Here is an 11,711-nt window from a genome sequence, read left to right as displayed (position 1 = left end):
TACTTGGAAGCATGAATGAGATGTTTCCTCTGAGTTGACCCTCCTCTTTGTAGACTGGACACTGGTTCAAGTCCATCTCGTGGGGGTCTCCATGGCCTCCCTGAACAAGAGGACAGGTGACTCACCACAGTTACAGGATATTTTGAAAGATGTTCCATAGTCCCCTGGAACTTAGTCAACCTTGGAGGGCAAGAGACAAAAACTGTCCTTTAAGTCCCTCTGACCACATTAGTATAGGCCTCAAACTATGGCTGTTAAACATCCAAAGAAGGTTAATTCCACCAGTCTGGTACTTTTAATTATCATGTGCTATGAGATAAAGCTTGAGTAAAAAACCAAATATTCTCAGATAAACCTTGACTAGATTTATATTTTGTTCCTTAAACTAGTTGACCAAACTATGACCATAGAAATTTAAGATTATGCGTATATTATTTTTGTCTCATCCTTTACATATAACAAACCTACACAGACCTTCATCTCTTCCTTAGGCTTTCTCATTTTTTCTATTTTGGAAAATATCTCCATTCCCATATCCTTTTAACATCTTTTACATGCTCATTTTCTTTTTAAAAAAAAATAATTATGAGACATAATAGCATTAACAAATAAATTTTCCATCTGTTGTGAAACTTCTTTTCCTAGGGATGCTAAGTAATGCTTATTCCCTTTTAAGGTTATAGGGTCAAGCCAGTGTTTCATTAAAGTTTTAAAGAAGCTTCTGTAGTGGACTTCCATATGGATCTTTAAAGGGCCTTTAGTGTTTGTTACTATTGCCCCCTCACTCCCTCCTCTGCCCTCCCCTCCCTCCCCCCACTAAACCAGTCCTGTCCCCTATTCCCTTTTCATCTAGATCACTGCACCCTCTCTCCCCTCCCTTGACACAACCCCATGATCCCTTATTAGTTTCCTGATCTCTAAGGGTTTTCCAGTTGAAACATACCTATCTAAAGATTCAAAGCTGGCTCCCATCCATCGACTTAGGAGAGAGATGAGGTGTTTGTCTGTCTGGGTCTCAGTGGCCTTACTAAGGATCACTGTTTCTAGTTCCATCCATTTACCAGAAAATCTTATAATTTTGTTTTTCTTAACAGCTGAATAATATTTCATTGTATGAATGTTCCATACTTTAATCATCCGCTCCTCAGTTGGTGGACATCTAGGTTGTTTCCATTTCCTGGCTGTTGTGAATAGGGCAGCAGTGAACACAGATGAGCAGGTGTCTCTAATGGGATATAGAGAACTCTGGGTACATACGCAAGCGTAGTTTGGCTGGATCATGTGGGAGATCTATTTTTAGCATTCTGAGGAGCCTTCATACTGATTTTCCTAATGGCCACACCAGTTCCCACTCCCACCAGCAATAACACTTCCTTTTCCCCACACCTCACTGGCATCGATCCTTGTTTGTTTTTTGAATCTTACCCATTCTGACTGGAATAAGATAAAATTTCAAAGTAGTTTTAATTTGCATTTCCCTGATGGCTAAAGATGTTGAACATTTATAAAAGATATTTCTCAGGCATTCATGTTTTGTTACCCATTAGTTCCTTTCCCCAATTTTTAATTAGGTTGTTTGTTTGTTTGTTGGGTTTGTTTTGTTAATTTTTAAAATTTATCAATTTATTTCTGCCATTTATTAAATTTTTGTGAATTCCATACACTACATTTTGATTGCATTAAAGGCTATAGGGGAGAGACTAATACTATTATTCTACCCACCCCTTACTACTACCCACCCCTTAGTGCTCCCCACCCAGCTTCAGGTACTCTATTGCATATATATTAAGGCCTATGGAGTCAAATTTTTGTCCCAAAATATCCTTCAGGGTAGATTCATCCATTGGACCCTGGCCAACCTACCAAGAGTCCCACCCAGCCGTCATCATCAATAGTTCCTCATGTGGAGGTGGGGTTTCTTACCCAGCTCACCCTGAGCTGTTCTCTGGCTTGATCTTACATGACTTGCTCATACTGTCACCATTCCTGTGAGTTCATCAGAGTAACTTGAAAAACTGTGTGGAAAACTCTGTTTCCTTGTGGTCATCTACCACCTCTGATGCTTACAATCTTTCCTCCACATGTTCCTCAATGATCCCTGAGCCTTTGGAGGCAGATGTTTAGTATAGGTGTCTAATTCAGGGATAAGCACTCTGCAGTCTCTTGTTCTCTGACATTGTCCAGCTGTGGGTTTCTATGTTAATCACTGTCTGCTGCATGAGGAAACTTCTCTGTGAGAGTTGAGAGATGCGGTAGTCTATGGGTACAATAAGTCACTAAGTCTCTGTAATACTATGTCTATTTAGCAGGATAATAGATCCTATAGCTAGCCACCTGTTCCTATGATAATCAATGTCATATGGACTTCCAATCCAATTAGAAAGCAATTGATTACTCTCATAATATTCCTGCCACTGTCACACTGGTGGGCACATCTTGCCAGGCCAATTGTTTAAGCGTGCAGGATTCACAGCTGGGTAAGGTTAATGATTGATTTTTTTTCTTGGGTAGCATACAGAGCACCTTCCAGCACTATGAAAGCTGGCCAGAAGAGGTGAAGCTTTGAAGGTAGCACCAGCTTGATTTCTCCCTGCCTTTCCTACAGCTTATGTATATAGATAATGTCTTCAGCAGTATGGTCTTACCATCAAATGCTAGTGCGTAACCAAGAGCAGGGGCCAAGGCTAGTACTGTTTGACAGTCTATTGGACCCCTGATCAACAGTTTCAAAAAAAGGAGTTCATCTCTTGCATTGGGCTTTTACTTTCCTAGCCTATGGTGTCTAGTAGGGGCAATGTCCCCATTATAATGTAATGCCTTTAAGTCTTTTATAGTATATATATATATATGTGTGTGTGTGTGTGTGTGTGTGTGTGTGTGTGTGTATGTATGTATATATATATATATAGCCTTTTTGAAACAGAGTCTCCCTATAGCCCCAGCTGACCTGGAACTCCCTATGTAGACCAGGCTGGCCTTGAACTCACAGAGATTGTCTGCCTCTGCCTCCCAAGTGCTGGGACTAAAGGCATGCACCACCACGCCCAGCATATATATTCTTAAAGTACTTAAATACTTTAAGAAGCTTCTATAGCGATGTTTCCATGTGGCTTTTTCTAAAGTCCTTTAGTGTTAGTTATCCCTCCCATAGTCCCTCCTCTGCCTGTCCTGCCATTCCCCACCCTAGTTAACCCTTCCTGCTCTATTATTTCCCTTTCTCCCTTTATATCACTATAGTCTATCTCCCCTCCTATGAACTCCACCCGCACCACCTGGACATTTGTTTCCTGGTCTCTTCTGTATTTCAAGTTGAAACACGTATAACTGAGAATTCAAAGCTAGCATCCTGCTAAAAGGAAAAACATGCTATATTTGCCCTTCTGAGTCTGGTTTACCTCACTCAGAATAATTGCTTCCAGTTCCATCCATTTACCTGTGAGTTTTATAATTTCATTTTTGACAGCTGAATAATATTCCATTGTGTGAATGTATCATTTTTTTCATTATCCATTCATTATGTATCCATTCTTTTTCATTATTCATGATGGACATTTAGGTTGTTCACGTATCTTGGCTGTTATGAAAAGGACAGCAATGAATATGGATGAGTAAATATCTCTATAGTAGGATATAGAGGTTGACAGCTTGATCATGGTGGATAATATTTTGATGTATTCTTGCATTCAGTTTGTATTTTATTGAGATTTTTTACATCTATGTTCATAAGAGAGATTGGCCTATAGTGTTCATTTTTGTTGAGTCATTGTTTGGTTTTGGTATCAGAGTAATATTGGCTTCATATAAAGAATTTGGGAGTATTCCTGGATCCTTTCCTATTTTATGGAATAACTTGAGGAGTATTGGTATTTGTTCTCTGAAGATTTGGAAGAATTATGTGCTATATCCATCTGATCCTGGGCTCTTGTTAGTTGAGAGAGTTTTAAAATATTTTATTTTTTTATTTTATGTGTATGAGTGTATTGCCTATATATGAAAATGTACCCATGTTGTGCAATGCGGAGGTCAGAAGAGGGAGTCAGATGCCCTGGGACTGGAGTTACGTATGGATGGTTGTTAGCCTCTGTGTGGGTGCTGGGAACCAAACCCAGGTCCTCTGCAAAAGAAGCCTCCTCACCACTGAGTCATCTCTCCAGCCCCAGCTGGGCGATTTTTAATTACTGCATTTGACTCATTGGTTGTTATGGGCATGTTTAAATTATCTGTGTAGTTTTGATTTAAGGGTGGTAGACTGTACATATCTTGAAATTTATCTGTGACTCCTAGATTTTTCAGTTTAGTGGAATAGAGAGTCTTAAAATGCCATTATGTTTTCCTGAATTACCTCAGGGCCTGTTGTAATGTTTCCCTTTTCATCTCTGAGTTTATTCATTTTGGGCCTGTCTTTTCTTTTGACTTATTTTGGCTAAAAGTTTGCCAGTCTTGTTAATCTCTTCAAATAACCAATTCCATTTCATTGATTCTTTATATTGTTTTCTTTGTTTCTATTTTATTCATTTCAGCCTTGATTTTATTTATTTATTCCTATCTGCTCTTTCTAGATACTGTTTATTTTTGGTTGTCAAAGACCTTCAGGTGTTTCATTAAGTTAATATGAGACGTCTCTAATTCTCTGATGTACGCACTCTTAAGAGTGCCTTCATTCTGTCTCACAGATTCTAGTATATTCTTTTCGTTGTCATTCAAGTCTAGGGAGTTTTAAATTTCCTTCTTGGTTTCTCCCTTGAGCCAGTTTTCATTCAGGAGTGTGTTGCTTAGTTTCTATGAGTTTGTTTGCTTTTTCCCATTTCTATTATTGTTGATATCTAGCTTTATTCCTTTGTGGTCAGATAAAATACAGAATGTTATTTCATTTCTCCTAAATTTGTGGAGACTTGCTTCATGTCCTAATATGTGATTGATTTTGGAGAAAGTTCCATGGGATGCTGAGAAGTGGTGTGTGTGGAATATCTGTTTTGTCTGTGTCCATTATGGTGTCATTTAACTCCAGATATTCTCTATTCAGGTTTTGTCTGGCTGACCTATTGGTAACAGTAGGGGAAGTGAGGTTGCCCACTATACTGTATTAGAGTCAATGTGTGTGTTTTAGATCTAATAGAATTTTTTAATGAAATGGGGTGTCCCCCCTGTTTGGTGCATATATATATATATATATATATATATGTTTAGGGTCATAACATCCTCTTCGTGGTTTTTTCCCCTTTAATGCATATGAAGTGACCTTCCCTGTCTCTTCTAATTACTTTTAGTAAGTCTATTTTGTCAGATATTAGAATAACTATACCTGTTTATTTTGTGTTCCGTTTGATTGCAATACCTTTTTTCATCCTTTTACCTTAATTGATCGTTGATGATTAAGTGTGCCTCTTGGAGGCAGCAAATCAATGGATCCTGTTTTCTAATCCAAAAGCTTAGACTATATCTTCCTTCTTATTGGGGAACTTTGACCATTAATATTAAGAGTTATTATTGACCAGTGTATATTCATTTCTGTCGTGTTGGTGTTGTAGTGTTGTTTTCTTAGACTTCTTTTGGTTAACGATTCTGGAATTGTTTCTTCTTTCTGCCCTCCTGAGAGTGTTTATTCTTCTCTTCAGACAAAAGAGCTGCTTCCTGGACATAAATCCCCACAAGGCTTAAGAACTCTGTAAGCCCTGCCCCCCAGTGACATGCTTCAGCATGGCCACACCTCCTGAAGCCTCTCAAACAGCGCCACCAACTGGGGACAAAATATCCGAACACTTGGAGCCTATGGGGGACATTCTCATTCAAACCACCTCACTGCCTTTGTATGTGACTTGACCTTTCTCTCTTACAGCTTTCACTATCTTCTCATTGTCTTGTACATTTAGTGTTTTGACTATCATTTGATGTGGGGAGTTTCTTTTCTGGTCCTGTCTGCTTGGTGTTTTGTATGCCTCTTATCCAATGATAGGTATCTCTTTCATAGATTTGGGAAGTTTTCTTCTATAAATTTTTTAGTAAAATAGTGTCTCTGCCTTTGACCTAGGTTTCTTCTTCTATACCTATAATTCGTAGGTTTGGTCTTTTTGTAGTGTCCCGGGGTCCTGCATATTCTATTCCTGGATTATTTTAGATTTCACATTTTCTTTGATTGAGGATCCAATGCATTCTTTAGTTGTTTCATTCAAGTATCGTGTTGTCACAGCATGATTTGGTTTTTTATTTATTCCTCTTTGAGTGCCTTTGAACATAGTTTTAATTGCTACTTTGAAATCATTGTCTCGTGTGTCCCCTTAGGTCGCCTGTCTCAGGACTTATGTCATAGACCATAGTCGTTTCTGGTAGTGGTTTTTCTTCTTCTTTTTTTCCCTTTTTTTGGAGACAGGGTCTCCCTGTAGTCCCAGCTGTCCTGGAACTCACTGTGTACACCAGGCTGGCCTGGAACTCAGAGAGATCTACCTTCCTCTACCTCCCAAGTGCTGGATTAAAGGCGTGTGCCACCATGCCCAGCCTGGTAGCAGTTTTTCTTGGTACAGATAGGTGTTTGGATCCTTGCTATTTCCCCACCTTGTCAGGTTTGGGCCCAGCCGAGTAGTGATTGGTGTTCAGTCTTGGGGCCACCATGTGTTGATGTAGGAATGGGGGTAAGAAGTGGTCTTAGTTCAGTTAGGAATAAGTACAACTTTTGCATCTGAAGTTACAGGAAAGACTACACATGGTCCTAGAGATGCACAGTGGGCTGGGTGGCTGCTGGGGGAGCAGGTTGGCAGACAGGTCTGTTTTGATTTTTAATTGGATTAACTGGAGAAATTCCATTTGGGTGTTAACCAAGAAAGCATACTAATATAACTCTTGACTGGGTCTGTCTTGGGTAATGTACTGACTGTACAATCCCAACTAGGCCTGAATGAGTGGTATGAGAACACTGGAGCCGGGTTATCACAGTTTACAGGGTTCAGAAAGCTGTAGAACCTACATACCCTGGCTAGTGGGATTGGGGAGCTCACAGGTGTGAAAGAGCTCACAGGGACTCAGAGTTAGGGCACATGCATAGCACCAAGTAACCATAGCAGGCAATGGAATCTAGAGATGGGGAACTCGCAGGTCTGGGGAACTCACAGGTCTGGGGGAACTCAAAGGCAGGCCTAAAGCATGCACAGAGCTGAACTATCCAACCAGGTCCGAGAGCTGGGATGCAGGTCACAGATGCAGAGAACCGAGGTTAGGGAACTTACCTAACTGCATGACCTGAAAGCTGTGATCCAGGGGCACAGAGTCTGGGGTGAGGGAGCTCCCTGAGCTGAGCTACTGATATCATTTTTAATTAGGTTGGCATTTCCCCTAATGGAGGAAAGGATTAAATGTTATCTTTTACTCACTGTCTTAGTTTGTTTCTCCATTGCTGTGACAAAATACTCTGACCAATACTGACTTGGGGAGGAAAGGGTTTATTTTATCTTACATCTCCCGGGTCACAGTTCATCAGGGAGTCCAAGGTAGGAACTCAGGGCAGGAACCTGGAGGCGAGAGCTGGAACATAGGCCATGGAGGAACTCTGCCTACTGGCTTGCTCCTTGACCCCTGTTCAGCCTGCTTTCTTATGCAACACAGGCCCACTTGCCCAGGGGTGGCATCATGCACAGTGGGCTCGCACATCACACTATAGTCAAGATGATGCCCCACAGACATGGCCACAGGCCAGTTCTATGGAGGAAATTCCCCAGTTGAGGCTCCCTCAACCCAGGTATGTCAAGTTGACACTAAAGCTATACAGCACACTCACTAATCTGTATAGTTCCTAAAAGATTCCCCTTTTGCTTTGCAGGCATGGCTGGTGCTGTTCATTTTCTGTCCGACATCCTGGTACCAGAGACATCACGATTTCCAGCATTTGAACTTGGCTCTTTGCAGAGGGATTAAAAAGGTGCAAAAAGACAACTAAAATACTCGTTGGACCAAAAGCCACCTGATTGTTTAGTGCTTGACAGAGAACCAACTGTGAATCCTGAAAGAGGGAAAAAATTAAAATGCAAACACCTTCACAGGCCCCTTTTGTTGCAAAAATCCACAAGTTACAGCATGAGTGATAGAAACCACCCATCAGCACCCTGTGTCCCGTGCTCCCCACAGTGGTGTGAAGTGTGAACTCCCTGCAGTGTGCATGCTTCTTGGTGCTTGTCTGTAGGTGTAAAGTGCTCTAGATAGAAAAGTCCCATGAACTCTGAGCTGAGCATGTGTGTCTGGTGACAGCCCTACCTTTTGTATATAAACATCTAAAATGGAGTGTCATGTGTATTGACAGAAACAACTGTGTGATTTCGCTCTAGAACATCAGATAGGGTCTGGATAGCCTATGGGAATAGGGTGTGACATTTCCATGTTCAGAAAGCAGGAGGGGGCCTTGGACAGCCAGCATTTGCTACAGCTCTAGGGGAAGGTGCAGGGGGCACTGCCTTTGTGTCTTCTGTTCACCAGTGTTTTTAAGATTCCCCGGGGCTCACTGTAGCTCCACTGAGGCTCCCCTTTCTCCGCAGAGTTTTCAGGCACTAAATTCAGAGGGCTCCTTGCAATCCAGGGCAGCCACTGTTCATGATGACAAGAATAATCTTTAGTGGCTACATATAGGTGTTAATGACTGTGTTAACCATTCTAGGACATTCACCCAGATGTAGATTATTAAAACAGACTCCACCCTGATTTTACCAATATAACGAACTATTACCACAAAAAAGTAGAGTAGATATAATACCAGATGGAATCATCCTTATCCCTTCAAAAAATGTATTTCAGAATTTTAGTAAACTGAAGTCTAAATTTGAAGTGAATACATCTGTATTTTCATCCAATTGTGGGTGATAAAAATAAAATTCTAGGCTGCATTTATACATATAGGGAACAAAATATTCTAACCCGAAGACAGTTATCATCTGGGTGATGTTAACTATTTGTAGGGGCATTAATCTTGATTAGCATCCCACAGTGATCCTGTCACATAAGTTTCAGGGTTTGTTGTTTTGATGGTATAAGGAGTCTAGATTCCATAAGCACTTCCCTTCCTACAAGGTAATGTGCGACCCAAAAGATAAGGCAGGACTGTATCATGTCTAGACCTCACTTCAGAGGACTCTCTAAATATCAGCCCTCATTTTCCACTTCTTTATGAAGTAGAAAGATTGAGACAATTTAAAAGAGCCATCTTCATGCATGTAAGTTTTTAAGAGTGTTGAACCTTGCTTGTGGGTCTGGCGCCCTGAACACCCGATCTCCATTTGCCTCCTGAGGCCCTTCACCTGCAGGTACTCTTCATTGTAAGTCCTGATCACTCTCTTTACCTTATGTTGATGACTTCTCTGTTTATAAATCCTCAAGACTGCTTTACCTGACTGCCTGAGCTTGATGATGGGCTTCTCTGGGCATCAGGTACCCCGTTACTAAAGGCAACATAAACCATCATAAACAGACTGAGGGCCAGTTTGGCAGAAGACCTCATGTGCTATGTAGTCTCATCCAAACAACACTTTTCCCATCCTCCCTTCCCACTTTATCAAAAATAATACATTACCGAGCTTGTCTTTGAGATTCTGCTGGTTTAATTTCTTGGCAGAAGGCCCTGGGGCTGTCTAGCAAGCCCTTATCTACACAGAGGCGGCAGTTTGTGGAGCCCTGGTTTTGGCCAAAGGCCTTCAGAGCAGCAGCAGCGGTGGTGACCTCCCCCTGTCTCCTCCCCCCCACCCCACACCCCATCTGTTCATTCCTGCATGTTAGACAAATGTAGTGTCTTTCTTACCAGCACTCTGAGGGAATGATAAATACCCATAGACTAAATGGAGACAATTATTTATAGATTTCTTTTTAAAGCCAGGAGGCTTGACACCTTCCTACTTACCCACTAGGTATTAACATACATGCAGCTCTGTGATTCTCCATTGATCCTGTCCTTACTTCTGCTACCTGGGCTGCTGTAGAAAAGCTGCCACCCACATCCCTCAAGGCAGAGGAGAGATGCCACGCGCTGCCCAGGACTGAGGGCTCATCTACGGTCATAGTAGTTATACATGTTTGAAGCTGAGTTTAAGAACATCTCACTTTTATTTCTAAAGTTTGTTTGTGTTCATAACTGTATTCTCCTAAATATGTTTTAAAACTTTTAAAATATGTACACGCAAAACACCATTTTGAAATCTGGAGGAAAAACTTAACGTCTACACAAGGTGTGAGATATTCTTTGGCTTTGTTAATAAAAGACAGTTCTGTGGTGACTTATGAAGTCCTTTCTCAGCTCTATGTGAGTGTCATGGTCTAGGAGCACTGGGAACAATTCTGATTTGTTTTTTATTTCTTGTTTTCTCTTTTTGAGACAAGGTCTCCCTGTAGCCCCAGCTGGCCTGAACCTCACTAGGTAGACCAGGCTGGCCTTGAACTCACAGAGATCCACCTGCCTCTGCCTCCTGAGTGCTGGGATTAAAGGTGTGCACCACCACACCCTACCTACAATTCTGAAATTTTGATTTGTCACATGGAAATGCAGTAGAAGTCATGCCCCAGTTCTAGATGTTATTCCTGTGCTTTGCTGTGCCAAAGTCCTTCTGAAACGTGGATGAAGGTGATAGGAACCATGTGTGTTGAGCTGTACTGTGTGGTAGGCCTTTGATCTTCACGAAAATTTGAGGAGGTATGTAGTACTGTTGTCATCTTCTTAGAAATGAGGAGTGATGGCCTTTTCAGGTTCTCATAGCTTGTAGATGAGGCAGTCAAGGTTCGGACCTTTTTTCTAAATATATTAAATATATTAGCCTAAATAGACTTCAATGCCCTCTACATGTCAAGACAGAAGGCACACCAGCAAGATCACAGAAGGTTCTGTGACTTGGTCACAAGCATATGACTAGAAAATGGAAAAAAAACAAGAACCACATGGGTCTTCTATCATCCCCACCGTATCTCCTACCTTCTTGGTAGGAAGGAACCCTACAACCATTTGTTATAATTGGAAACACTTTTAACTTAATAAGGCTGTTTCACATCTTCATTAGCTAAATTCAAATGCACATAGCTGTGTGCATATTTGAATGTGTGTGAGTGTGTGTGTGTGTGTGTGTGTGTGTGTGTGTGTGTGTGTGTGTGTTCCTTACTGTCTCCAGGTCCTTGAAAGGGTCCACAGAAGCAAGGACGTCCCAAGCCACAATTTCCAAAATCTAAGAGTTCACAGAGGCTGAGTTCTCAGTTCCTCTGGCCTTTGTTAGTTCCCCAGGTCTCCCTGATTCTGTTTGGTGGTTATTGCTGTTTTGGGGTTTTTGTTTTGTTTTGTTTTGTTTTGGACAGGGTCTCCCTAGTCCCAGCCTACCTGGAATCACAGTGTGGACAGGGGTGGCCTCAATCTCAGAGATCCACCTGCCTCTGCCTCTCAAGAGCTGGGATTAAAGGTGCAAGCCACTATGCCTGGCAAGATCTTCCCGATTCTATGCAACCTCCCTCCCTCCTTCCCCACTTACAAGATCTAAGATGGACACTCAGATACATAGGTAGTCACATGTTGATAAGATCTGAGCTCACTCTTTAAAGAATGCTGCATGAAGCAGCATGGTAATACATTCAGCCACAGTCATAAATGTTCCTGGAACTGACAAAATCGGCTTTTCAAGCCATTTCTTAGCAGATGCTTGAGCAAAACTGTCAAGTACTTTATGGGCAGCTGCTGGGAATTAGGTGTGTTACCCAAACAAGAGAGT

General features: G+C 41.5%; 1 protein-coding gene across 2 annotated transcripts in view; it reads left to right on the top strand.

Annotated features, from left to right (window-relative positions):
* Lancl2 (LanC like 2) overlaps positions 1-10,249 on the top strand; it is a 61,794-nt gene extending 51,545 nt beyond the window's left edge. Inside the window, exons 9-10 of one of the 2 annotated variants that reach the window (XM_029560861.1) lie at positions 7,808-7,906; positions 9,876-10,249. In XM_029560861.1, the coding sequence (XP_029416721.1) occupies positions 7,808-7,902 (95 nt within the window). In that variant the 3' untranslated portion in view covers positions 7,903-7,906; positions 9,876-10,249. Of the gene's footprint in view, positions 1-7,807 lie in introns of both variants that reach the window. The other variant, XM_008827550.3, reaches the window with a different exon arrangement.
* The last annotated feature ends 1,462 nt before the right edge of the window (positions 10,250-11,711 follow it).

The sequence above is a fragment of the Nannospalax galili genome, unplaced genomic scaffold, assembly GCF_000622305.1.
Source record: "Nannospalax galili isolate Female #2095 unplaced genomic scaffold, S.galili_v1.0 scaffold132, whole genome shotgun sequence".
In the NCBI taxonomy this organism is placed as follows: domain Eukaryota; kingdom Metazoa; phylum Chordata; class Mammalia; order Rodentia; family Spalacidae; genus Nannospalax; species Nannospalax galili.
Note: the sequence above shows the minus strand (reverse complement) of the source record. Positions and strands in the feature narration are given on the sequence as shown.